General features: G+C 50.3%; 2 protein-coding genes across 2 annotated transcripts; one reads left to right on the top strand and one right to left on the bottom strand.

Moving 5' to 3' along the window:
• Nucleotides 1–5877: 5877 nt before the first annotated feature.
• Nucleotides 5878–8671, top strand: LOC130265943 (olfactory receptor 14A16-like). The gene is made up of 2 exons (XM_056515285.1): nt 5878–5935; nt 7794–8671. The coding sequence occupies exons 1-2, from the start codon at nt 5878–5880 to the stop codon at nt 8669–8671; spliced, it is 936 nt and encodes a 311-aa protein (XP_056371260.1).
• A 5278-nt stretch (nt 8672–13949) lies between these two features.
• Nucleotides 13950–24236, bottom strand: LOC130265942 (olfactory receptor 14J1-like). Its single transcript, XM_056515283.1, has 3 exons — nt 23693–24236; nt 17167–17294; nt 13950–14009 (listed from the first exon to the last, which is right to left on the bottom strand). Exons 1-3 carry the CDS (start codon nt 24234–24236, stop codon nt 13950–13952), a joined length of 732 nt encoding a protein of 243 aa, XP_056371258.1.
• Nucleotides 24237–27227: the final 2991 nt, after the last annotated feature.

The following is a 27227-nucleotide window of genomic DNA, read 5'->3' as shown; positions in this document are numbered from 1 at the left end:
GGCACTTTGCTAACAAATGTCGTTCTAATTATGATTCCAAAGGTCGCCTGATCCAGGGAAACCGGTTCCAGAGCTCGGGACAGCAGTGCCGCGCTACAACACAAATTCTCTGGTCGCCTCCTCAGATGCCATTGCAAGTGCCACCACCGCAGGTGTCCCACGCTGTGTCTCCTCAAGTTCTCACTTGAGCAACTACAGGCAGTGCCAGAATGGATTTGGCAACCTCAGTCACAGTAACGTTACTTGACTCTTCTATTCATTTACTCCCTACAGGAATCTTCGGATTACCGGGACCACAAAAATGTGCTTTGCTAATAGGGAAATCCTCAAATAATCATATCGGATCTTTTGTCCTCCCTGCAGTAATAGACTCTGACTTTATTGGAGAAATTAAAATCATGGCATGAACACCCCTTCCCCCCTGTACTATCCCTGAGGGAACCCGCATTGCACAGTTAATCCCTTTCCCAGAAGAATCAGTGTTTGTTACAAGGGAACAACAAAAGGGGGTGGGAGAATTTGATTCTACAGAAACCCCACAAATATTATGGGTACAGACAATTTCTGATAAGCATCCCACTTGCAAATGCACCCTGTCATTTCAGGAACACAAAGTAACATTCACTGGTATCATAGATACCGGGGCTGATGTGACTGTCATTTCTCAAGATGAATGGCCTTCTGACTGTGCCCTCACTGAGGTACCCCAAGCTCTCACTGGGATCGGGGGGAGCAGTTGAAGCTATCAAAGCCAAAATCTCATTCAAATCATGGGACCAGAAGGCCTCATAGCATCTGTTAAGTCTTTTGTTTTATCTGTATCTATGGTGTTATGGGGACGTAATGTACTTTCTCAATGGGGTTTCAAAATTCAGTCGGATTTTTAGTGGGGGCCATTGAAGTGCGCGACACCCTAAAATTAACTTGGAAAACCACAACACCTGTTTGGGTAGATCAATGGTCCCTGCCACTGGTTAAATTGCGTGCACTCACTGATATTGTACAATAACAACTTCAAAAGAGTCACATAGTCCCCTCCACCAGTCCCTGGAATTCTCCTGTGTTTGTAATTAAAAAACAATCCGGCAAGTGGCGTTTGCTCCAAGACCTCCGCAAAATTAGTTCTGTAATGGAGGACATGGGGGCTTTACAGCCTGGCCTCCCATCTCCTACCATGATCCCTCGAGATTGGCATTTAACAGTCATTGATTTAAAAGATTGCTTTTTTGACATTCCTTTGCATCCTGATGATGCTCCTAAATTTGCTTTTTCTGTACCTAGTACTAACATGCAAGCTCCCTTACAGTGATACCACTGGGTTGTGCTTCCACAAGGAATGAGAAACAGCCCCACTATTTGTCAGTGGTTTGTTGCAAAGGTCCTCAGTCCCATTCGTCAAAAAATACCTGCTGCCTTGCTGTATCATTATATGGATGACATTCTAATTGCAGCAGAATATCAGGAGGTAATGGAGAAAACCTTAGCCCTTGTCATTGCTGCTGTAACTCAGGCGGGACTCAGTCTTGCCTCAGAAAAAATACAACAACTACCTCCTTGGAAATACCTTGGTTGGTGCATTAGGACTCAGTCTATTTCCCCTCAGCCTTTGCAAATTCACACAAATATTTGGACTCTGCATGATGCTCAAAAACTTTTGGGGACAATTAATTGGGTTCGTTCCTTATTAGAAATTTCAAATGCAGACCTAAGCCCCTTGTTTAATTTGTTAAAAGGAGATTCCAATCTCCTGTCTCCTTGTCAGCTTACACCCGATACTTGCCAAGCACTGCAAAAGGTGGTTGATGCTATATCAAACAGGCAAGCTGCCCGATGGGCCCCTGAACTACCTTTCTCTCTATTTATACTAAATCTGGCTAAGCAACCTCATGCTTTGATTTTTCAATGGGATCCTAAAGCGCCAGACCCACTGTTGATCATTGAGTGGATTTTTCTGTCACACCAAATGTCTAAAACTATTAGTACTCAACATGAAATGATGGCATTGCTTATTATCAAAGCTCGCGACAGGCTTACCACACTTGCAGGTGTGGATTTTAGTTTAATCTGTTTACCTGTCACTACTGTTTATTTGCAGTGGCTACTGCAACAGTCTGATGTGTTTCAAATGGCTCTTGCTAATTTCTCCGGACAGCTGTCTTCACATCCACCGAAGCACAAACTCGTGGCAACAGGCTTTAATCTTCTAATGCAGCCCAAAAGGAGTGAGGTCCCATTGCAAGCCTTAATTGTTTTCACAGACAGGTTGGGCTGTACCCATAAATCAGTGTTACTTTGGTGGGATGAAAACCTCAACCAATGGAATTCAGATGTTACTACTGTTTCAGGTTCTCCCCAAATCGCTGAATTAGCAGCTGTGGTGTGGGCCTTTCAAAGATTTGCTACTCCTTTTAATTTGGTCACTGACTCTGCTTATGTTGCAGGAATCGTGGAGCGAGCTGAAGCTGCAGTACTCAAGAAAGTAACTAATGCAGAATTGTTTCAATGGTTAGAACAGCTTGTTTTTCTTTTAGATACCAGAAGGCATCCCTATTTTGTAATGCATGTTCATTCTCACACTAGGTTACCTGGTTTTATTACAGAAGGGAATCGTCAAGCAGATTTGCTTACTTTACCATTTCAAACAACTCAGTCTGTGTTACCAGACCGCTTTTCTCAAGCAAAACTCAGTCATTCATTTTTCACCAAAATGCTGCTGCACTTGCACGCACTTTCGGATTGACAAGTCGCCAAGCCCCCAGTATTGTGGCTGTGTGCCCAGATTGTCAGAGACACTCCTTTCCTTCTCTTGCAGGAGGTGTTAACCCTAGAGATCTTCAAAGCCTTCAAATTTGGCAAACAGATGTTACTCATTTTCCTGAATTCGGCCGACTTGAATATATTCACTCTTCTATAGATACATTTTCAGGTGCCTTGTTTGCATCTTGTCACACTGGAGAATCTGCAAAGGACGTATGTCATCACTTTGCGAGTGCTTTTGCAGTCTTGGGGATTCCCTCTGAAATTAAAACTGATAACGGTACTGCATATATCTCTCAAAGAGTTGAAGGTTTTCTTGATCTCTGGGGAGTGTCACACAAAACAGGGATTCTTCATTCCCCCACAGGCCAAGCTATCATTGAAAGAGCACAAGCTTCACTTAAACGTCTTTTGTTACAACAGAAAGGGGGAATGGGAATGCCACCCCAGCTGAAAGGCTACAGAAAGCATTGTATGTTTTTAACTTTTCAAATTGTTCCCTGATGGACCCTAACCCTCCGATTGTTAGGCATTTTGGTAATAATCCTCAGTTAGAGGTCAAACAGAAAGCTCCAGTCTTCATTAAGGATCCAGAAAGATAAGATCATGGGACCCTATCCCCTTGTCATCTGGGGAAAAGGGTATGCTTGTGTCTCCACAGAGAATGGCCCGAGGTGGATTCTGGCCAAGAGCGTGAGACCATTCCGAGAATCCTTGGAACCTCCTCAGAAAGAGGACTGCTGTAGCCCTGGCATCTCACCGGAGATCCCGACCCAGCCATCCTCGGCTCCAGTCCCAGATTCCACCGGACCATCGTCTCGACCAGCTTCTCGTTGATACGAGAGGGCTCATTGACTTTGCACCACTCTTTGAATTCCGTGGTCATCTGACCCCGGACACAGTAGAAGACATCCTTGAAGTAAAGGTGCATCGTCATGAACAGCAACCGGGACAATTGAAACGGGAACTTAGACTTGAATGTAACCCCATACCTTGTTTTAGATGCAAGGAACATTGGCACCAGGTGTGGGCCTTGTGTCAGTGTCAGAAGTGTCAGAAAAGGTAGTATTGCATTGCAAGCCGCTGCCATCGCCAGTGTCCAATTTGTGATCCTTTACGACATTCTTTTGTAATTGTGATATTTTGAAATTTGTGTGTGGACATAACCATGGCTGGCTTCCACATCAATATTTCTCAGAGCCGTATCCGACTCCTTGGGCTGATCCTTGTACTAGGGCTTGGCCTTCATGAAGGGCAGGTAGAAACATTGCCATTGTTGCCCCTTCCAGAACGTAATGTTTGGCTTACGCTTGCTGACGCATTGAATGAATCTACGCTGTGCCTTTCTATGACTTCTCCAGGTAATCCTTTTCAAACTTTCCTAATATCTGTGCCTTTAGAAAAAGCTGAATGGGATGCTTTGTATAACATGACTATGCATAAGAACTGTGATGCTCCAGGCCGAATGAAACCCATATGGTGGTGTGAGGACAAATACTGTAAGAAAAAGGGTGAACCAGCTAGATGGTATAAGGTAAACGAAAGCTATCTAAGAGTAAACAAAATTGGAGACTTTTATCCTATACCCCGACAGCCCCAAGAATTGGACATTTTTGGATCTATGCAAACCTTTGCATGTTTCTTTCTAAATTTTCCTGGTAAACCCTCTGCCCAACAAGGATTCAGCCTTGATGTCACAGGTACAGGAATATACTCCAATGCTTCTGCCTGGTATAATCACATTTTAGCTCAGCACGTTTTACCTGGAAATGCTGCGCTTGGATTAATTAGTAACATCCTTTTATTATGTGGAAATAGAGCCTGGAAAGGGATTACAGGGAAGGCTATAGGAGGGCCTTGTACATTTGGCCAACTATGTTTCACACCTTTCATCATAACCTAACAGCCCTGCACAACTTAGTGCGAGCAAAGCGCAGCACCCATACCTACAGCCCAGATTGTGATGACAGTGTGGAAGCTTGAAATATTGGAGCTCGGATTTTTGCCTCTATTATCCCATCTATTGGAACAGCGCATGCATTAAAAAGTTTAACTAATCTTGGCTGTTGGCTTCCAAAACAAACTAATGCTACTAGCTCTGCTTTAACAGGCTTACTAACAGACGTTGATAGTGTAAGGCATGCTACACTACAGAATAGAGCTGCAATTGATTTTTTACTTTTAGCGCATGGGCATGGCTGTGAAGATTTTGAAGGTATGTGCTGCATTAACTTTTCTGACAACGCTCAATCCATTCATGCAAACATACAGGCCCTCCGAGAAAGCGTTAGCAAACTAAGAGTCAAGACTGGCTTGGAAACATACTTGGAGGATGGGGACTTACTGGCTGGCTTAAGCATTTAGTTAAAACTGGATTTTATGTATTAGCTATGCTTTTGCTTTTAGTAATATGTTTGCCTTGTTTTTTGCAATGTGTTCAGAAACTAATTGACAAGTCAACAAAGAAGATCTTGTTGGTAGAACAGAAAGGGGGAGATGCGTGAATACAACTAGAGAGCAGGACTGAGAGCACTGCTCAGCTTGTCACAACCGACATGGATGTGGTAGCCACAGTAGGCCGCAAGCCTTGGCAAGAGTAAGCGGGATTTTGAAGAAGGAATGTAAGAGATAAGAAAGTGCTTGGTACGAAGAGCTTACCCTGCAGTTTTTATGGGGATTTTCGTAATATCTACCTGGTACCTGGTTAGTTTAAACGAGGCATAGACTGAGCAATGATATTTAGTTATATAACTTAGTACCGCTAATATGATTGGTGCGCTATTTCTAGTAATAGGCAAAAAAGTATATAAACTTTGCTTTGTGGATCAATAAACGGCTTCATGGCATATCGTGAAGACCCCGTCTCTTCTTTACCACCATTGTCACATTGTGACACTGCAGCATTTTGTAGGGACAAAAGAGGCCTGTGCTCCAAGGGGTGGAAACTGAGGACAGCAGCGGAGAGCCCTGGGAGGGATTGAAAGGCAGTTTCAGACATGGTGGATCCTTTTGACATAGTAGACAACAACTGGAAAAAGGAAATTAATGCCAAGTGAAGCTGGGGAGGACCGAACTGGGAAGAAAGAGAAAGGAAAATCTCTCCAAGGGCTGTGCTGCAACATGTCTCCCAGAAGGAGTCTGGTGCAGCCCAAGTCTCTGTGTGGCCAGGCAGTGGCAGGCAGGAGGCAGAGCTGTCAGCAAAGGAAGGGGCCAGCGAGGTGGGCAGCCGGGGATGACGACAGCCTGCAGGGACAGAGGCGCAGGGCATGGACACCGTAGGACAGCCTGGGCTGCAGAGGGCACAGGGATGGACAGCAGCTGAAAGGCCCTGCCAGAGCCAACTGCTGCAGCACTTGGGCCATGGCTGCTGGCCCTGGGCCTGAGGCCAGCAGGGACAAGTGAGCCTTGCTGTACTGGCGCCTCATTGCCTCCTTGTCCCTGCTCAGCAGCCTGGCAGGGGCCGCCCCATGGTCCTGCCCTTGGCATTGCACATCCCCAGATCCCAGTGGCCTGAGAAGAGCCCTGAGCAATGAGGGAGGGACAGGATCTGCCTTGCCAGGGGCTGGGGCTCAGGCCTTGGCCCTTTGGATTCCTGAAACACATCCAGGTTTGCTCAGCATCAGAGACACATTTCCCTTTTTTGTCCCCACCTGTCATCACTGCTCCAGTGTTCAGCTCTAACTGGAACCACTTTCACACTCGTGGTTCTCAGTGGGCTCAATTAAAACTTCTAGAAACTTTGGAGTTTATATCTCATTTTGTGTCTTTGAGAAGTTGTTTGAACACTCTCTCAGGGACTGAGTCTGATGTAAACAGCACCAAAGCCCTGAGAGGTTCATTAAATTTCTTTTGCTGTGTCTGTGCTGCTGAGCTGGGCAAAGCTACTGGCACAGAGGAACTTCCTGGCAACCAAGAAGAGTTTCAAAACCACATTTCTGCTGAGGAGCAGCTCCTCTCCCAACCCAGCAGGGCTGGGCACTGCCTGCAGCCACCCTGGGCACAGCACAGAGACACAGCACAGTGAGCTTAAATCAGTCAGGGCTGAGAAGATGCTGAGAAGTGACTTGGGCAGTATTACTCCCAGCCCTTGACACAGGAAGCCTCTGGCTGCAGGACAAGGCAGCTGCAGGTCCTGGAGTGACCTCTAAAACTGGAACATCCTAATGCCTACAGACCCTGTGAGTACATTCTCTGATTCTCTCTTGTGTAGAGCAGCCAGGTGTGCTCAGGTCTGTCCTGCAGAGCAGGGTCCTGCAGCTCAGGGCATTGTGCTGGGGCAGGGACTCTGCTGCCTACCAGGGACAGTTCTCAGCCAGCCCTGAGAGCTGCCCAGAGCACTGGGGGACAAGGTCTGGGTGGAAGGAGACAGGTAAGGCGTGGAAGTGTTTTTCTTGTGTGGTGAGGATGCTGTATTGTTAAGGACTTCTCCCAGCACAACATTTAACTCCAGAACATTTCCAAGTAGATTTTGCAGGGAGCACTATGAGATAGAGGCAGCAGGAAAGGGAAAGTCATGCTTTTAGAACCAACTCCTCTTGGTTGCCTGGATGGGAATTTGCACACTAATATCCATCTCTCAGTTCAGGCTGCAAAAAATAATTTTTTTTCTCTCAAATCATAATAATCCAGGCAGAAATCAGCACAGGGCCCCTTACAAGCGACATAAGAGCAGCTTTTTTAGTCTCATCAGGGTTGCTGTGACATTGCCAGCAGACCCTGCAGGGGCAGAGCTAGCCTTGGGCAGTGCCCTGTGCTGGGAGGGATCTGCAGGGCAGAGCTGAGCCCCCAGGGCTGGGCTGGGCTCTTGAAGCACTGGCACTGCCCAGCCCTGAGCACAGGGAAGCAGCTCCAGGCAGAAGAGCCCTGGGTGGGCACTGGGAGGAAAGTGCCACCAAGCTGGACTGGAATATTTAAAGTCTTGTCCAAACCGAACTATTCCATGCTTACTTTTCTTACAGATCCCCATGGCAAGACACACCAAATGTCCAACAGCAGCTCCATCAGCCACTTCCTTCTGCTGCCATTGGCAGACACGCAGCAGCTGCAGCTCCTGCACTTCTGCCTCTTCCTGGGCATCTCCCTGGCTGCCCTCCTGGGCAACGGCCTCATCATCAGCGCCGTAGCCTGCGGCCACCACCTGCACACCCCCATGTTCTTCTTCCTGCTCAACCTGGCCCTCACTGACCTGGGCTGCATCTGCACCACTGTCCCCAAAGCCATGCACAATTTCCTCTGGGACACCAGGACCATCTCCTTCTCAGGATGTGCTGCTCAGGTGTTCTTCTTTCGCTTCTTCATCTCAGTAGAGTATTTCCTCCTCACCGTCATGTGCTACGACCGCTACGTGTCCATCTGCAAACCCCTGTACTGCGGGACCCTCCTGGGCAGCAGAGCTTGTGCCCACATGGCAGCAGCTGCCTGGGCCAGTGGCTTTCTCAATGCTCTGCTGCTCACAGCCAATACATTTTCCCTGCCCCTGTGCCAGGGCAAAGCCCTGGGCCAGTTCTTCTGTGAAGTCCCCCAGATTCTGAAGCTCTCCTGTTCACACTCTAACTTTAGGCAACTTGGGATTTCATGGGTGGGTTTTTGTTTAGCACTTGATTGTTTTGTGTTCATTGTTTTCTCTTATGTGCAGATCTTCAGGGCTGTGCTGAGGATCCCCTCTGAGCAAGGATGGCACAAAGCCTTTTCCACCTGCCTCCCTCACCTTGCTGTGGTCTCCCTGTTTCTCAGCACTGGGTCATTTGCCTTCCTGAAGCCCCCCTCCATCTCTTCCCCATCCCTGGATCTATCCCTGTCAGTTCTGTACTCAGTGGTGCCTCCAGCCCTGAATCCCCTCATCTACAGCCTGAGGAACAAGGAGCTTAATGCTGCTGTGTGGAAACTGATCACTGGATGGTTTCAGAAAAAGTGAAATACTGGCCCATTTCTTCAAATGACTTGTAATAAAAGCCATCTCTGATTGTTTCAGTTGGGCTTGTGTGTTGGCTTGCTCTTTAATTTCATTTGCATTATTTTTATAATTTTGCCCACTAAGAAACACCATAATTTGTGCCCTTTCTCATTTTATATTTGTCAACCTTCACTATGACACAGTCCATGTCAATGAGGAGCTGTGCTGATGGTGGCTTTTAAGAAAAAAAAGTATCTCTCTCCCAGCAAAGTTTTCTCCAGAGATCTCCTCTCTGTTCCCTTCTCTGGAGCTGCAGCAGCAATGTCTGTGTGCAGAGCTGGGCAGATCAGTGCTGGCACAGCAGCTGTGCCCAGCAGCAGCAGCACTTGGTGTTGCCAGTGCTGCTCCCGTGCCACTGCCCCGCTGCCCTCCTGCCCCTCGTGTTGCTGCAGGGCCTGAGTGCTCTCGGGGCTGGGCACAGCCCTGGGGGTGGCAGTGCCGGGGCTGCAGCAGGGACAGGCCATGGGCACTGCTGGGGCAGTGCTGATTCCTCAGGGCAGGGCCTGGGGGCTCCAGGCTCCTTGGCCAGGCTCTCTCCACAACACTTGGCCAGGCCAATGCTGAGCAGAGAAAACCCCCGTGAGCAGCCCCAGGCTGGCTGTGGGCAGGCTGGGGGCAAACAGCATGGCTGGTGCTCTGCAAGGTCCCTGCAAGGGGCAGACCCTGGCAAGGAGCAGCAGAGCAGGGGCTGATCCACCCCCACTGCACTGGACAGCCCAGGGCAGCGTCCCAGAGCGTCCTCATGCACCTGCCAACAACATCCCCCTCTGCAGCCCTGGCCTCTCCCCCAGCTCACACAGGTGCCGCATCCTTGCAGGCACAGACACGGCAGCACTGGCTCAGGAGCCCCTGTTTGCACTGCACAGAGCAGGCGTCAGCACCCCCATGGTGCTGCTGTGGGGAGATGGAGCTGAGTGAGCACAAATGCCATCAGCCCCTGGGGCCAGCAAGGGCTGGGGGACGGGAGGGAAACCACTCAGGTGTTGTTGTGGCCTCTGAATTTAGCCATAAAGTTTGTTCCCAAGAGCTGTGAGTTTCCTGTCCCAGTGCAGACATTGTTCCTGAGAGCCAGGGCTGCCTGGCAGCCACTCCCAAATTGCCCTGAGCATTTCCTTTGCTTCACCTTTTCTTTCTTTCCTCTCTCCCGATCCAGATTTCTTCCTCTTGCCAATCTCTGTCCCTTCCCCTGCAAACAGCCAATCCCTGTTTTCCCTTTCCTCTCTGGCCACACTCCCCATTTCAGTTCCTGAGCTGGCACCATGGGAACGTCCCTTGGGAAGAAGGATCATCCTACAAGTGCTGCACGAATTGTCTGCAGGGTCCTGCAGTGCCTCGTGCTGCTCCCTTGCCAGAGGCACCACAGGCCAGGGGGGCACATCTGGGCTGCTGTGTCTGGGTGTGGGGCTCCCTGTTCTGGGCAGTGAGGAGGGGCTGGAGAGGCTCTGCAGGACTGACAGGATGGGCTTTGGGGCTGTGTGGAGAAGCTGAGGGACCTGGGCTGCTGGACCTTCTGAAGAGGAGGCCCAGGGCTCATCCTGCTCCAGGGGTGGTTTCAGAGAATCAGAGAATCAGCCAGGCTGGAAAAGGCCTTAGAGATCATCAAGTCCAACCTGTGGCCGGACACCACCTAGTCTCCCTGAGCCTCTTCATCTCCAGGATAAACAGCCCACCTCCCTCAGAGCTCCTCACAAGACTTGTGTTCCAGACCCCTCACCAGCCTTGTTGCCATTCTCTGGACACGCTCCAGCCCCTCCATGTCCTTCCTGAATTGGGGGACTCAGAACTGGACACAGAACTTGAGGTGCTGCCCAACCAGTGCTGAGTACTGGGGTATAATCACTGCCCTGGTCCTGCTGGCCAGACCATTCCTGATCCAGGCCAGGTGCCATTGGCCTCCTTGGCTACCTGAGCACACTGCTGGCTCATGTCCAGCCTGCTCTCCATCAGTGCCCCCAGATCCATTTCTGTCTGGCTGCTGTCCAACCACTCTGTCCCCAGCCTGGATCACTGCAGGGGTTGTTTTTTCCAAAGTGCAGGATCCAGCAAATGGTCTTGTTAAACCTCACCTTGTTGGATTTGGGCACTGGATCCAGCCTGTCCAGGTCCCTCTGCAGAGCCTTCCTACACTCCAGTGCCTCGAAACTCCCAGGCAACTTGGTGCCACCAAGGTTCCATAAAGGCCCTAGGGTGTCACAATGATCTCCATGATTCTATGAGGTCTCCCCGTGTCACAATATCCGTTTAGTTCCATGGGAACTTGTAGTGTCACAATGTCTCTTGGATCACTGGGCCCCGCAGTGTCACAATTGTGCCTTAGTTCCATGAGGTCTCGCAGTGCAGCAATGCTCTTCTTGGTTCCAGTGTCACAATGGCCTCTTTTCCCAAGGGGCACCTCAGTGCCAAACAGGTTTCCTTCATTCCATGAGTCCCTGAGGAGCAGCACTGGCCCCTTAGTTCCATGGGGCCCTGCAGTGTCACAGTGGCCCCATCATCACACGAGGTCCTGCTCTGTCACAATGCTCTGCATGGTCCCACAAGGCCCTGCAGTGTCACTGTGGCCTCTTGGCTCCATGAGGCCTCGAGTACCACCATGAATTCCTTGGTGCTGCAGTGTCACAATGGAGCCCTGGTTCCACAAGATCCTGCAGTGTCACGAGGGACCCTTGGTTCCATGGGGCACCACAGTGTCACAATTGTTCCCTTAGTTCCAAGAGTCCTTGCAGTGTCACAATGGCCCCTTGGTTCCACAAGGCCCTGCAGTGTCACAGTGGCCTCTGTGGTTCCACCAGGACCCAGACTGTCACAATGGACTCCTGGCTTCCATGTAGCCCCACAGTGTCACAGTGGCCCCTTGGCTCTGTGGTGCCATGTCATACACAGTGTCACTCTGGTCCTCTCAGTTCCACGAGGCCCCACAGTGTCACAATGGCCCCTTGCTTCCCCAGGACCTGCAGTGTCACAATCATCACAGAATCACCCCAGGCTGGAAAAGACCTTTGAGAGCATCAAGTCCAACCTGTGACCTAAAACCACCTTGTCACCCAGACCATGGCACTCAGTGCCACATCCAGTCTATGCTGAAACACTTCCAGGGATGGTGACTCACCCACCTCTCCGAGCAGCCCATTCCAATGCCCAATCACACTCTTCGTCAAGAATATTTCTTAATGTCCAGCCTAAACGTCCCCTGGTTCAGCTTCTGGTTATGTCTATTTGTCCTGTCACTGTTCCCTGGGTAAAGAGCCTGACCCCATCCCGGCTGTGCCCTCCTGTCAGGGAGTTGTAGAGAGTGATGAGGTCTCAGCTGAGCCTCCTCTTCTCTAAGATAAACAGCCTCAGCTCCCTCAGCTTCTCCGCATGGAACTTGTGTTCCAGATCCCTCACCAGCCTTGTTGCCCTTCTCTGGACATGCTCCAGTCTCTCCATGTCCTTCCTAAATTGGGGGGCCCAGAACTGGACACAGCACTCGAGGTGCTGTCCAACCAGTGCTGAGCACAGGGGAAGAATCACTGCCCTTGTCCTGCTGGCCAGACCATTCCTGATCCATAGGAGTCCCAGGGGTTGGATGAAAGAAATGGTGGGGACGGGTGGAGACAAAGTGTGATTTGATTGCGAGCCATGAAGAGTCTTGGCTTTCATGTCTATTCAGACTGCATTAGAGAGTCCTGGGGGTCAACATCTACTGGACATTGCTGATATAAACCTATACACAGGAAAATATAACAAAACAAAATAGATTTCTCTCTGCATTATTTTCAAGAGAGTATATTAGCTTGGAATATACTTTTGAAGTCTTTCTAAGTAACCACAGAAGAATTGAAAACTTAAATTATTCCCAGGTGCTTTTCTTTTTTTGGTGTTTTGAACAAATATTTGTGAGTCTTTCTCATTTAATTCCCGTCCTGAAGAGCTCAAGGAAGAAGACACCTCCAGAGTAGGAAAATTCATCAACAACCTCCAAGTGGCTGAGGATCCATGCTCATCAGAGCAGGAATGAATAGCAATGGGCACAGCTTTGTGGCTGCCCCAGCTCTGGGATGGGCCCTGGGCCTGGAGCAGGAGCAGCTCTGCAGGGCCCCAAGGCCGGGCTGTTGTGCTGGCCTGGGCAGATGGGATGGCAGCAGGGGCTGCAGAGCTCTCAGGAGCTCAAGGAGAGGGGAGCAGGGCACACAGGGAGCCTCCTTTTGCCTCGGCCAAGCACCTTCCTGATGACCACCCCAAATGGCCACACACACTGACCACCCCCACTGCCCGATCTTTCTGACCACTACCCATAGACCACCCAACTGAACAAACTGACTGACCACCCAACTGACCATACCCTGACTGACCACATGCCACTGAACACATCCACTGGCCATACCAAATAACCACACTCCCACTGACCACATCCACTGACCACCCCCATGACCATGCCCACTGACTGCACCCACCTACCACACCAACTGACCACTCCACTGATCACATCCACTGAGCACACCAACTGACCACACCCCAGTGACACACCAACTATCCACATCCACTCACTGCAGCCCACTGACCACACCCACTGACCACCCCCAACAATCACCCCCAATGACCACACCCACTGACCATACCAACTGATGGCAGCCACTGACCAAACCCACTGCCTAGACGTCAATGCCCACACCCCATTGCCCACTCCCACCGACAATACCCACTGACCAAACACAGTGACCACCCCCATTGACCAAACCACATGGACCTGCCCAATGACCACACCCACTGACAACACCCTTGGTCCACACACCACTGCCTACACCCCACTGACCACACTCACCCACTACACCCACTGACCACTCTGACACTGATGGCACCCACTGACCCCACCCATTGACCACCATCCATCACCACACCAAATGACCACCCAAATGACCACACCTACTTACTAACCCCCCACTGACCTCCCAACTGACCACATCCACTGACCACAGCTACTGACCACACCCTGTCCCACTTTAGGAGAAATTAGGGGAAAATCTCCAAAGGAGCTCCCAAAAACTAACCCCCAAAAACTCCTCCCCTCCCACCTATGGGTTTGGGAAGAACTTCCTCAGAGGTCAAGTTGAAAAAACCTGTTTATTTAGAGAAACACACAGGAAAAATAAGCACTCCCCAACACAAGGAAAAGAAAAGCCACGGGTGATGCAGAAAAACTTCACCCATCCGAGTGGATGCAGCTGGTGCTGGGAAGGGCAGGAATGCGTATTTCTTGTCACTAAGGTGCAGCATCCGGGGTTCCTTGATGTTCAGGGCGCCCAGGATCAGGTATTACTAGCTAATAAGGGAAGAAAAGGTAAAGCAAAAATGGCAGAAAAAGCGCAAAAGTGGGGAGGGGGTGGGTTGCAAGCGGCAGCAGCGAGCAAGCAGCCAGTGTGGGGTTTGCCAGCCAGCCGGCGGCAGCTCTTGCCCGGGGGGAGGGGGTGGTGCTGCCTGACTAGACAAAACAAACTCTCCAGGCATGAGCAACACACGATTTGGGGATACAGAGCATTGTGACGTCACCCCAGGACATTCCACCCCTTATTTCCATATTGTGAACAGGCTCAAGACTTTAATAAAATAAAAATAAATAATAATTAAAAAAAAAATACATTTCCATTTCACTTAGTCCATCAGCACTTACACATTTCCTCTCATTTCACTTAGTCCTTCAGCACTTACATATTTCTTTCTGTCTCAGCCCACAATCAGTTCTCCCTGTGGTACACACCGTGTTGTTCCATCTTCCTGCATTATCCACCACGTGCATCCTGGTCCTTGAGTGAGACAATTCCACTAATGGGTTTGCCTGTACTCGAGGCAGGATTAACCCATACTGCCTTTCCTAACAAACCTCTAACATGGGCCACTGGGACTTTATCTCCATCCACTATATTAAGGGAGTCAGACTGGGCAGGACCTGCTCGGTTGATGGAACCTCTGGTGTTAACTAACCAAGTAGCCTTTGCTAGATGTTGTTCCCAGTTTTTAAAAGACCCCCTGCCCAGTGCCTTCAAGGTGGTTTTCAGTAATCCATTGTACCTTTCCACTTTACCTGCAGCTGGTGCATGGTAAGGGATGTGGTACACCTACTCAATGCCATGTCCTCTAGCCCAGGTGTTAATGAGATTGCTCTTAAAATGAGTCCCATTGTCTGACTCGATCCTCTCAGGAGTGCCATGCCTCCACAGGACCTGCTTTTCCAGGCCCAGGATAGTGTTGCAGGCTGTAGCATGAGACACTGGATACTTCTCTAACCACCCGGAGGTGGCTTCCACCATGATCAGGACGTAGTGCTTGCCCTGGCAGGTCTGAGGCAGTGTGATATAATCAATCTGCCAGGCCTCTCCATACTTATACTTGGACCATCGCCCCCCATACCAGAGGGGCTTCACCCGCTTGGCCTGCTTGATGGCAGCGCACGTCTCACAGTCATGGATAACCTGGGAGATGCTGTCCATGGTTAAATCCACCCCTCGGTCTCGTGCCCACTTGTAGGTGGCATCTCTGCCCTGGTAACCTGAGGCATCATGGGCCCATCGAGCCAGGAACCACTCTCCCTTGTGTTCCAAATCTAAGTCTATCTTCGACACCCCTATCTTTGCAGCTTGATCTACTGGCTGATTATTTTGCTGCTCCTCATTGGCTCTACTTCTGGGGACATGGGCGTCTACATGGCGAACTTTCACAGGTAATCTCTCTAGGTGGGTAGCGATGTCTTTCCACTCTTCAGCTGCCCAAATTGGTTTTCCTCTGCGCTGCCAGTTCGCCTCTTTCCATCTCTTCAACCATCCCCACAGAGCATTGGCTACCATCCAGGAATCAGTGTACAAATAGAGTTTAGGCCATTTCTCTCTCTCTGCGATGTTAAGGGCCAGTTGGACAGCTTTGAGTTCGGCGAATTCACTAGATCCACCTTCTCCTTTAGTGGCCTTTGAAGCCCATTGTGTGGGTCTCCATACAGCTGCTTTCCATCTCCGATTCATCCCTACGACATGATAGGAACCGTCAGTGAATAGAGCATAGCGTGTTTCCTCTGCCGGTAGCTCGTTGTATGGTGGAGCTTCTTCAGCCCGTGTCACTGGTTCTTGTTCCTCATCCGCGACAGCAAAACTTTCAACTTCGGGCCAGTTTGTAATTATTTCCAGAATCCCAGGGCGATTTAGTTTCCCGATTCTGGCACGCTGAGTAATGAGGGTTATCCACTTGCTCCACGTGGCACTGGTGGCATGGTGGGTTGAGGGAACCTTTCCTCTGAACATCCACCCCAGCACTGGTAGTCGGGGTGCCAGGAGAAGCTGTGCTTCCGTACCAATCACTTCTGAAGCGGCTTGGACTCCCTCGTAGGCAGCCAAAATTTCCTTCTCCGTTGGGGTGTAATTGCCTTCAGACCCCCTGTAACTTCTGCTCCAAAATCCCAGGGGTTGGCCTCGGGTCTCACCAGGCACCTTCTGCCAAAGGCTCCAGGACAGACCATGGTTCCCAGCTGCGGAGTACAGTACGTTCTTCACATCTGGTCCTGTCCTAACTGAGCCAAGAGCTACTGCATGGGCAATCTCCTGTTTAATCTCGGCAAAAGCTTGTTGTTGTTCAGGGCCCCAGTGGAAATCATTCTTCTTGCGAGTGACCTGGTAGAGAGGGTTCACAATCTGGCTGTACTCAGGGATGTGCATTCTCCAAAAGCCTATGGCACCTAGGAAAGCTTGTGTCTCCTTCTTGTTAGTAGGTGGGGATATAGCTGTAATTTTGTTATTAACATTAGTAGGAATCTGATGAAGTCTATCTTGCCACTTCACTCCCAGGAACTGGATCTCCCGAGCAGGTCCCTTAACTTTACTCTTCTTGATGGCGAAGACGGCTTCCAGGAGAATTTGGATAATTTTCTCTCCTTTCTCAAACACTTCCGCTGCTGTATTCCTCCATACTATGATGTCATCAATATATTGTAGATGTTCTGGAGCCTCACCCTTTTCCAGTGCAGCCTGTATCAGTCCATGACAGATGGTGGGACTGTGCTTCCACCCCTGGGGCAGTCGGTTCCAGGTGTACTGCACACCCCTCCAGGTGAAAGCAAACTGAGGCCTGCACTGTGCTGCCAGAGGAATGGAGAAAAACGCATTGGCGATGTCAATGGTGGCATACCACCTTGCTGCCTTGGACTCCAGCTCGTACTGCAGCTCCAGCATATCTGGCACGACAGTGCTCACTGGTGGAGTCACTTCATTCAAGGCACGATAGTCCACAGTCAATCTCCATTCTCCATCAGATTTTTGCCCAGGCCAGATGGGACTGTTGAAGGGTGAGTGTGTTTTGCTCACCATCCCTTGGCTCTCCAGCTCACGGATCATCTTATGGATGGGGATCACAGCATCTTGAGTTGTTCTATATTGCCGGCGATGTACTATTGAAGTGGCAATTGGTACTCGTTGCTCTTCTCCTTTCAGCAGTCCTACTGTAATCAGATTCTTGGACAGTCCAGGCAAGGTGTTCAGCTGCCGGATGTGCTCTGCCGTCACAGCTGCTATCCTGAATGCCCACTTAAGGCCTTTTGGGTCCATAAAATAGTCGCTCCGAAGGTAATCTATGCCCAAAATACATGGGGCCTCTGGACCAGTCACAATAAGATGTTTCTTCCATTCACTTGCAGGTAAACTCACTTCAGCTTCCACCAGGGTGAAGTCCTGCAAGCCACCTGTCACACCAGCAATTGAAACAGATTCTGCCCCCACGAATCTTGACAGAATTATCGTACATTGGGCACCTGTATCAACTAAAGCTCGGTACTTCTGTGGTTTCGATGTGCCAGGCCACCGAATCCACACAGTCCAAAAGACACGATTTTCCCTCGCCTCATCCTGGCTAGAGGCAGGGCCCCTCTAAGCCTGTTTATCTTTCTTTCCTGGGGCATACGTCTTAGAAGTTCCTTTGAGAGGGTCAGACATGTCATTATCACTATCATATTTGGCACTTTGGGTACGGGTAACAGGAGCGGCTCTCCTTCGGGTGGAACTTCCTCTTTCAATCTTGCCTTCCTTCAGATCCCTCACCCGTTGTGCCAGAGCAGCTGTAGGCTTTCCATCCCATCTCCTCATGTTCTCTCCAGAATCCTGCAAGAAAAACCGTACCTCGGCCCGGGAAATGTACCTCCTCTCCCCATCGGGGGAACGTCTATGTTGGGTGCCAGGATGTCTAATTTGCACAGCTGAAATTTGGAGGAGGTCCTCCTTAATTTCCTCTCTGAGCCTCTTATGATTTTCCTCTATCTTGTCCTCTGAATTTTGTAAGCGTGTTTCCACGGTGGCGATTCTGGCATGGGTTGGGCCATGCACAGCATCCGCGTATGCCCGGAGCTTCTTCGCCATGTCGAGCACTGTTTCATATATCTCTTTCCGCTTCATTATTGCTAAGGCAGAGGCGTATTCAGATGGCCCGAGTCGCACAAGCTTTCTCCACATTACCAGGGTGCATGGTACCAGGTCCGGATTCCTAGTTGTTATATCATCTGAAAAAATAATCTCCGCCACTGCCATCTCCCTCAAACGTTGGATCCCTTGCTCTATGGTTTTCCACTGGGTCTGCTGCATATAGAGGTCATCGGCACACAGATATCTTTGTGCTACGCTGTCTAAAACACATGCCCAGAGGCTTTGAGGGTTAGCCTCCCTCGTCATACCTTGGTCGATGACCGGATCATGAGACAGGGATCCCAGGTGTCTCACCTCAGTGCCATCTAGGATGGTAGCCTCACCTGCTGCATCCCAAAGCTGAACTAGCCAACTAATTATGGATTCATCGGGCTGTCTTGTATAATCCTTTCTTAAACCACGAAGATCTTTTAGGGAAAGGGACTCATTATTGGTTTCTGATCTCACACCAGTTACTTTGACTCTTGATTTTGTATCAGGAGGCGTTGAGGGTCCTTCTCCAGCATCCTCATCATCATCCTCCACTGGCCGATCTGTCTTCTTTGTGCACTTCCCACTCCTTGTACTAGTAGCCACAGCCATGGGTTGAAGTTTACTTTCTAATTTCGTCCCTGTCCTCGAGCCTGGGGTGTTAACTGCAGCCTGAGTAGCTGGCATAGTAGCTACGTTATCTCCCTGTTCCCTTTCATTTGTTTGTTGTTCTACACTATCTAACAGGGTATGATAAGCACACTCCAGAGCTCAGCTCACTGCAGTGATTTTTTTTCCTTAGTGTCATCCTGACACTTCTCTCTCAGGTATTTTGCAACCTCGACTGGATCCTGAATCTGTTCAGATGGGAAGTCCCAGACTATAGGGTCAGAAAATTCTTTTCGAATTTGGTCCATGTTCTCCCATTTCCCATTCCTCTCAAAATTCCTTCTGCTTGGCTTTACTTCTAAATCAGGAGTCTCACCAGCCCCTCTGGAAATCTCAGCCTTCATTTTATATAAGCTGCAGAGAGTATAGAAAAACTTACTAAATTAAATACCAGAAAGATGTTTTCCTTAACATTCAGGGAGAACTGAACATTTTCTAACAGAGATGTAAATGATTCAGAGAAGAAGAAGGAAAATAAAGGCGAGAAGTCCTCTTTGCCTGCTTCTCCTCTAATAAATTGAGTGCAGAACACAAACCATGGATTATACATCCCTGAAGTAGTTTCTAACATTCTTATAAACATCCTGCAAATCATTACAACCAAGCCTAGCCCAATAAATATTTTGGTTAATACCCCTTTAATGCAAAAACTACGTATTAGGGACAACACCAGGGCTATCTCTGGATAAAAGAACAGGCCCAAAGACCACAGGCGTATTAACACTTCAAAAAGCCCTAAAGACCAAATATACAGGAAGGCTTCCACTCCAAAAGCCATTATGGATTCAATAACCATACCAATACCAACACAACCAATTGAAAACAAAATATTATTAGAGTAAGGTTTTTTCCACTTTCTCTGGTTTCCCCATACGGGCCACCAAATTATTTGTCCAAGTTTAGGACAAAACTGGGGAAAAGCCTCCAAAGGAGCCCCCCAGAGAATAAGCCCCCCTCACAATTCCTCCCCCCACTGGGCTCAGAAAGAATTTTCCTCAGGGGGGAAAAGTGGAAAAAACCTATTTATTAACAAACACAAGAAAACCATTTCCCAGCAACTGGAAAGTACAATCTCAGATGACAAAAAACGATTTCACCAAAGTGAGAGACAGTCGCTGCTGGGAAGGGAGAAAAAGCTTCTTGGGCAGGCTCCGGAGGCAGTCTCTGATGTTCAGGTCCCGTCCGGAGCCGGTACAGATCTTGGAGATGAAGTGGAGAGGGGGAGGGGGGGGAGGGGCGAAAGCAGCAGCAGCAGCCGAGCAACAACATGTTGGGGCAGAAAGCAGCTGGAGCAGCAAGCAGGAGCAGCACAGCCCCAGGGCACCACCCCCCCGGGTGGGGGAGAAGCGGCACCGGCGGCAGCTCCATGCAGACAGAGAGGTGTGGGGGCGGGAGAGGAGCAGACACAACACCAACCCGGGACACTGTTGCAGTTGGAAACTGCTGGTGCCATTCTCACCTTTAACCCCTCTTTTGAATGCAGACAGATGTTCTAGGTGTGTTAAGTAGTTGCTGCTCCATGTTCATGCAAAGCTTTTGTATCCTCATGGAACCAAGGAGACCCTTGTGACATAGCAGAGGCTCATGGAACCAAGGAGACAATTGTGACAGTTCAGAGCCTCACAGAAACAAGGCTCCATTGTGACACTGAGGGGAATTTTGGAATCAAGGAGACCATTGTGACACAGCCAGGCCACATGGAACCAATGGTCCATTGTGACAATGCAGATCCAAGGAGACCATGGTGACACTATGGAACCCCATGGATCCAAGGGGTCATTGTGACACTCAAGAACTTCATGGAACCCAGGGTCCAGTGTGACATAGTGGCACCATTGGAACAAGAGAACCATTGCTGACAGAACAGAAACTCATGGAACCAAGGAACCATGGGGAAGCAGCAGGGCCACGTGGAACCAAGGAGACCTGTGACATTTAGGAACCCTATGGAACCGAGGGTCCATTATGGCACTGCAGAAACAAGGAGACCATTGTGACACTATGGAAGCTCATGGAACCAAGCAGCCATTGTGACACTCCAAGGCCTCATTGAACCAGGGAGACCATTGTGACACCACAGAACCTCATGGCACTAAGGGTTAATTGTGACACAGCAGGGTCCCATGGAATCAATTGTTCATTGTGACAGTGCAGATGCCAGGAGACCATGGTGACATTTTGGAAGCTCATGGAGCCAAGGGTCCATTGTTACAGTCCAGAACCAAGGAAAGCATTGTGACAGTGCAGAGCCTCACGGGAACAAGATTCCATTGTTATGCAGTGGGGCTTCATGGAACAAAGGAGCTGCTGTGACACAGCAGGGCTGCATGGAACCAATGGTCCATAGTGATACTGCAGATCCAGGGAGCCCATGGCCACACCACGGAACCTCATGGAACCAAGGGTCCAGTGTGACACAGCAGAACCTCTTGGAATCAAGGCAATCATGGTACACCATGGAACCTCATGGAATCACAGATCCAATGGAACACTGAGGAGCTTCACTGGAACAAAGGACATCATTGATGAGACAGAAGCTCGTGGAAACTCTGGGGCATTGTTACACTGCAGAGCCTCATGGAACCAAGGGCACCACTGTGACACTGAGGAACCCCATGGAACCAAGCAGCCATTTTCATACTGCAGAACCATGGAGACCATTGTTGACAGTACAAAACCTCATGGAACTGAGGGGCCATTGTTACACAGCGAGGCCTCATGGAACCAAGGGGCCATTGGGACACTGGGGCTGCATGGAACCAAATATTCATTGTGACCCAGCGAGGCTGCTTGTAACCAATTGTCCACTGCAATGCTGCAGATCCAAGAGACACTATGGCAGTTCATCAGCCAAGGGGAAGTTGTGACACACCAAGGGTTCCTGGAACCAAGGAGAGCATTGTGGCAGTGCAGAACCAAGGAACCATTTTGACAATATGGACCCCAATAGAACCAAGGGGCTATTGTGGAACTGTACAAGGGACGTAATGGAGTCAAGGACAGCACTGATACTGAAATGCGCTGGATAGAAACTTCTGAACACAGTTTTGAGTATTCTTTATTACAGCATGGTGGTCACTCTGGTAATCCCTCATCCATTTGTGTGTACTGGGTATCAGGTAAACAGTGATTTATCACACACGCTGATTACGTCCTCATTAGCTATCCCCACTTCCTTTGACTTTATTTCACATAGTGGTACCCATTATCACAAATCTGTTCTTTTTCCCACTCCTGCAGCCCAGCTCTGTCCAGTCTGGCTCTGAGGAGAGCACAGCAGACCATGTCCCAGGCCTGGCTAAAATCTGGGCACACAACATCCCCTTCTTTTCCCTCCCATTGGGGTTTTGCCATCCCTGCCTTGTGCCACCAGTGCCTGGAATGGCTGCAGGAGGATTTGCCACATGCCCTTCCCTGCTGAACCTGACCAGTCTGTGACTCTCCCAGTGCCCCTCCCTGCCCTGTTTGCAGACGGGTTCCATGTCTGCCCTTCCCAAGTGCCCAGGACCCTCTGGGATGGCTCTGGCCTTTCCAAGGGCTTTGAAAGATGTCTCACTGTGACACTACCCAGCTTTCTACACATCCCTGACACCAAAGGCCATATCCACATCCCTCAGTTGAAAGCCAGTGCCCAGAACACAGCACATCCCTGTCCAGGTGCTCAGTTTGGTTCAGAAGGGAGGCAGCTCTGATTTCTCCCCACAAACCCCACCCCTATTGTCTCTCTGTGCAGTCCATGGCTGTCCTGAGCATTTTTTCCTGGAGCCTCCTTGCCCAGGCTGTTTCTCTCTATGGAATCTAAAGCACAGTCCAGCAATGAATTCAGGTGTTTTCCCAGAGTTTAGTGGCCTCAAGGCACCGTTTGTGCCACCAGAACTGTGCCAGCCCCGAGTGCTGATGATGGTGTTTGTGCTCACTCGGGTTCATCTCCCCACACACACACGATGCACTGCTGAAATCTCCTCAGTACAGAGCAAACTCAGACTGCTCACTGGTCACTTGTGTCCCTCCAGGCAGGGACAAACAACCTCCTGCAGGTGGGGCAGAGGCCAGTGCTGGGTGTGGTGGTTGCAGGGGCTGGTGTGGGACAATTGCCCTGGGGCACCTTCCCAGGCTGTGGCCAGAACAAAGACACAGCCCAGGCCCTGCTCTGCTGCTCCCTCAGGTCCATGCCAGGAGCTCTGGCTGTGCCAGGACAGTGCTGTGTGCCCCCTGCACACTGCCCCTCTGCCCCAGGCACTGGGCTTTGCTTTGCATTCCTGGAGCACATTGCTTACCTTAGCTCTGGAGGAGAGCAAAGCCTTCCTGCCCTGCCCTCAGGAGATGCCCTTTGCTGATGGAGCTGCTGTGCTGGAGCCCAGCTGTGTCCCAGCAGTGCCCATGGCCTGTCCCTTCCTGTGCTCATAGCACGGACACGCAGCAGGACGGTGACCAAGCTGCCAGAGCACTGCGGCCTTACAGTCACAGAAGGGCTGGCAAGGAGAGGGTGGAGTTGGGAAGAGCAGATGTGGGAAGAGCCAGGGCCATTGTCCCAGGCTGTGCTGCTGTGCTGGCAGACTCTTCCCTCTGCCTCTGCCCACAGGCACTGCCCTGCAGAGACAGAGAAGGGCGGAGGAAGAATCCGGGACACACAGGTTAGGGCACGTGCTTGTTTTTATTTAAATGCATTGGGAAGAGACCTCTTGAACATATTTTTGTTTCAATGGGTAGATATTGATATAGAAATGAAAAGAGTAATGATACAGAATTTTTTAAAAATCAGAGTAACATTAGAAAAAGTAACGGAAGAAAAAATGAACAAATAAGAGGGGAAAATAGCTGAGATTGTAAAGAGTTACATTCTAAAGGCTCTGCTGCAGAAGAGAAGGAGTGCAACACTTCTGAAAACATAGAGTCATCAATTTTCTTAGGCCACCTTTGAGCTCCTTGTTCCTCAGGCTGTAGATGAGGGGGTTCAGGGCTGGAGTCACCACCGAGTACAGAACTGACAGGGACAGATCCAGGGATGGGGAGGAGATGGAAGGGGGCTTCAGGTAAGAAAATACTGCAGTGCTGATAAACAGAGAGACCACAGCAATATGAGGGAGGCAGGTGGAAAAGGCTTTGTGCCATCCCTGCTCAGAGGGGATCCTCAGCACAGCCCTGAATATCTGCACATAGGAGAAAACAATGAACAGAAAACAACCAAGTGCTAAGGAGCTATCAAAAGCAGAAACGCAAACTTCCCTGAAGTAGAATTTTGAACAGAAGAGGTTGAGGATCTGGGGGATTTCACAGAAGAACTGTCCCAGGGCATTGCCCTGGCACAGGGGCAGGGAAAATATATTGGCTGTGTGCAGCAGAGCAGTGAGAAAGCCACTGGCCCAGGCAGCTGCTGCCATGTGGGCACAAGCTCTGCTGCCCAGGAGGGTCCCGTAGTGCAGGGGTTTGCAGATGGATACGTAGCGTCCGTAGCACATGATGATCAGGAGGGAATATTCTGCTGAGATAAAGAAAAGAAAGAAGAACACCTGAGCAGCACATCCTGAGTAGGAGATGTTCCTGGTGTCCCAGAGGGAATTGTGCATGGCTTTGGAGACAGTGGTGCAGATGCAGCCCAGGTCAGTGAGGGCCAGGTTGAGCAGGAAGAAGAACATGGGGGTGTGCAAGTGGTGGCCGCAGGCTACGGTGCTGATGATGAGGCCGTTGCCCAGGAGGGCAGCCAGGGAGATGCCCAGGAAGAGGCAGAAGTGCAGGAGCTGCAGCTGCCGCGTGTCTGCCAATGGCAGCAGGAGGAAGTGGCTGATGGAGCTGCTGTTGGACATTTCTTCCCTCTGGGCATGGTGAGCTGTTAAAAGAAGACAGAGTAGTTGGGACAGGTTTCCTTGTGTCAATCCTATGCTATTTTGTTACATATTTACTAAAAATTGCTTCTCTTTCATTGGGGAAATATCCCTCACTTTTTTTTTTTTTATCTTTGAGCTTGGGATTTTGCTTTCTTTGAAGGAAGAGAAATCCTCTTTAAGCATTGCTCTGAACGTGAACACTGGGGAGCCCAGAGAGAACATAGGGCTCTCTGTGCCCCAGTGTAGTCATAGCTGCTGGTACCACACAGCTGCCCTTTGCCCATATACACCTGCCTGTATTTCAGAATGATTGCACTTAAAATGTGCTTGAAAAAATAAAGAGGACATTTTGAAAGATCTGGTTTCAAAGAAAATTCCTTTAATCCACTTCCCTTTCCCTGTGCATCTAGACAGGATGTGATATCCACGTTTGGTGTGGCTCTCAGCTGCCTGGAGTTGTGCCTACTTGGAGCTGTTTCTCTCTATCCAAGCCTTGTCCCTCCAGTGCTCCCAGAGCCCAGTCCAGCCCAGCCCTGGGGGCTCAGCTCTGCCCTGCACACCCCTCCCATCACAAGACACTGCCCAGGGGCATCTCTCTGGCAGCAGGTCCTTAAGGGCAGTGGAGACAAACTGAGATGCTGCAAGCCAAGGTGCTGCTGCTGCTGTCTGTAGGCCCAGGAGGGTGAGGAGGCACTTTGTGAGGGAGATGAGAGGCAGATCTGCTGATGCCCAGTGGGACAGTGCAGGAGTCTCAGTGACACAGACACACCTGACAGCCCCTTTCCCTTCCCTTGAGGAGAAAGCTGAGAGCAGCCGTGGCCATGCAGCCCTGGCCATGCAGCATCATCTCCACAGCAGGAGGAATTTGCCCTGATGGGGGTGGCTCCTTCCCCCTCCAACTTCTCCCCACAGTCCATGGGGAGCTGCCAGGCAGGCTGAGAACTGCCCCTGGCAGGTGGCACATGCCCTGGGCTGGCCAAGAGCCCTGAGGGCTGCAGGAGCTGCTGTGCAGGACAGCCCTGGGCAGCCCTGGCTGCAGCCCCAGCTTCAGCCCCTGCAGCCGTCCCTGGCAGCAGGAGCCATCCTGCCCTGTCCCTCTGACACTGCCCAGGGCAGCCCCGCTCTGCAGCACATCCTCCCCTTTATCTGTCTCTGAGAAACTGGGAGAGTCCTGACATATCCCCCAGGCTGTGGGGTGTGCTGGATCCAGGAGATCCCACCAGGAGCACAGGGAACATTGCCTTACACCCACACACTCACCATGTCCAGGGCTGTGAAGATGTTTCCCCAAGTGAAGTCTCTACTCAATGTCTTCCCAGTCCTGATTGCCTCCAGCCTGTCTGTTCCTGGCTCCTGTCACCTTAGTGCTTGCAGGCAGTGCACTCAGCCCTGCTGGGATGGGAGAGGAGCTGCTCCTCAGCAGAAATGTCTTTTTGAAGCTCTTCTTGCTTGCCAGTAGCAGCCTGCGTTCCAGGAGCCCAGCCCAGCTTAGCAGCACAGACACAGCACAAGAAATTTAATGACTCTCTCAGGGCTTTGGTGCTGTTTACATCAGACTCAGTCCCTGAGAGAGTGTTCAAACAACTTCTCAAGATTTTAAAGTCACAATCAAACTCCATAGTTTCTTGAAGTTTTAATGGGTTCCAATGAGGAACACACCTCAGAAAGTGTCCCCAGGTTGAAGTTAGAGTAAAACACTGGTGGCAGTGATGACAGGTGAGGACAAATGAGAGAAAGGTGTCTCTGATGCTGAGCAAACCTGGATGTGTTTCAGGAATGCAAAGGGCCAAGGTCTGAGCCCCAGCCCCTGGCAAGGCAGATCCTGTCCCTCCCTCATCACTCAGGGCTCTTCCCGGGGCACTGGGCTCTGGGGATGTGCAATGCCAAGGGCAGGACCATGGGGCGGCCCCTGCCAGGCTGCTGAGCATGGACAAGGAGGCAATGAGGCCCCAGCACAGCAAGACTCACTTGTCCCCTGCTGGCCTCAGGCCCAGGGCCAGCAGCCATGGCCCAAGTGCTGCAGCAGTTGGCTCTGACAGGGCCTTTCAGCTGCTGCCCATCCCTGTGCCCTCTGCAGCCCAGGCTGTCCTACGGTGTCCATGCCCTGCGCCTCTGTCCCTGCAGGCTGTCGTCATCGCCTGGCTGCCCCACCTCTCTGTCCCCTTCCTTTGGTGACAGCTCTGCATCCTGCCTGCCTCTGCCTGGCCACAGAAAGCCTTGGCCCTGATTCTAAATGTTTTAACTCAAGTTTTACTGCGCCTGTGAAGTTTTATCACAGGAACAAGGCAGGCTGGGCCTGCTTTTCCAGGAGGGACAATTGAAAGAGAAGAAGACATCTGGCCTAAGGGTGTGGTGATAGAAAAAACAAGGACGCTTGATCTTGGGAATTTGGGTTGGGTTTTATGGAAATGTGTAAATTGTTATACACATGTGGTGACTGAATATAAACAACACATTTGTAGAATCAGTTTTCCACATAAGGTTAGGAGTTATCCCGGGTTAAATCTAAGGCATAAATAAATGATGTCCTCTTCCACACCAAATTGGTGTCAAGGGTCTTATTCTGATACTTCAAGACTTGGCAGTGTGGCCTCTCAGAACTGAGGATTTAACTGTGACACCTTA

Source organism: Oenanthe melanoleuca, unplaced genomic scaffold (assembly GCF_029582105.1).
Source record: "Oenanthe melanoleuca isolate GR-GAL-2019-014 unplaced genomic scaffold, OMel1.0 S001, whole genome shotgun sequence".
NCBI classification, from domain to species: Eukaryota; Metazoa; Chordata; class Aves; order Passeriformes; family Muscicapidae; genus Oenanthe; species Oenanthe melanoleuca.
This window is presented reverse-complemented; position numbering and strand designations above follow the sequence as displayed.

Bases quoted from the DNA above. Each gene is read 5' to 3' on its own strand.
- LOC130265943 (XM_056515285.1), top strand. From the start codon at position 5,878: ATGTCTCCCAGAAGGAGTCTGGTGCAGCCCAAGTCTCTGTGTGGCCAG. The intron at 5,936-7,793 runs GCAGGAGGCAGA...TGGCAGACACGC, and splicing joins GTGTGGCCAGGCAGTGGCAG to AGCAGCTGCAGCTCCTGCAC.
- LOC130265942 (XM_056515283.1), bottom strand. From the start codon at position 24,236: ATGTGCTACGGACGCTACGTATCCATCTGCAAACCCCTGCACTACGGG. The intron at 17,295-23,692 runs GTGGCCTAAGAA...TTTTGGGCATAG, and splicing joins GAGGAACAAGGAGCTCAAAG to ATTACCTTCGGAGCGACTAT. The intron at 14,010-17,166 runs GTAGGACTGCTG...TTCCCTTATTAG, and splicing joins TGTCCAAGAATCTGATTACA to CTAGTAATACCTGATCCTGG.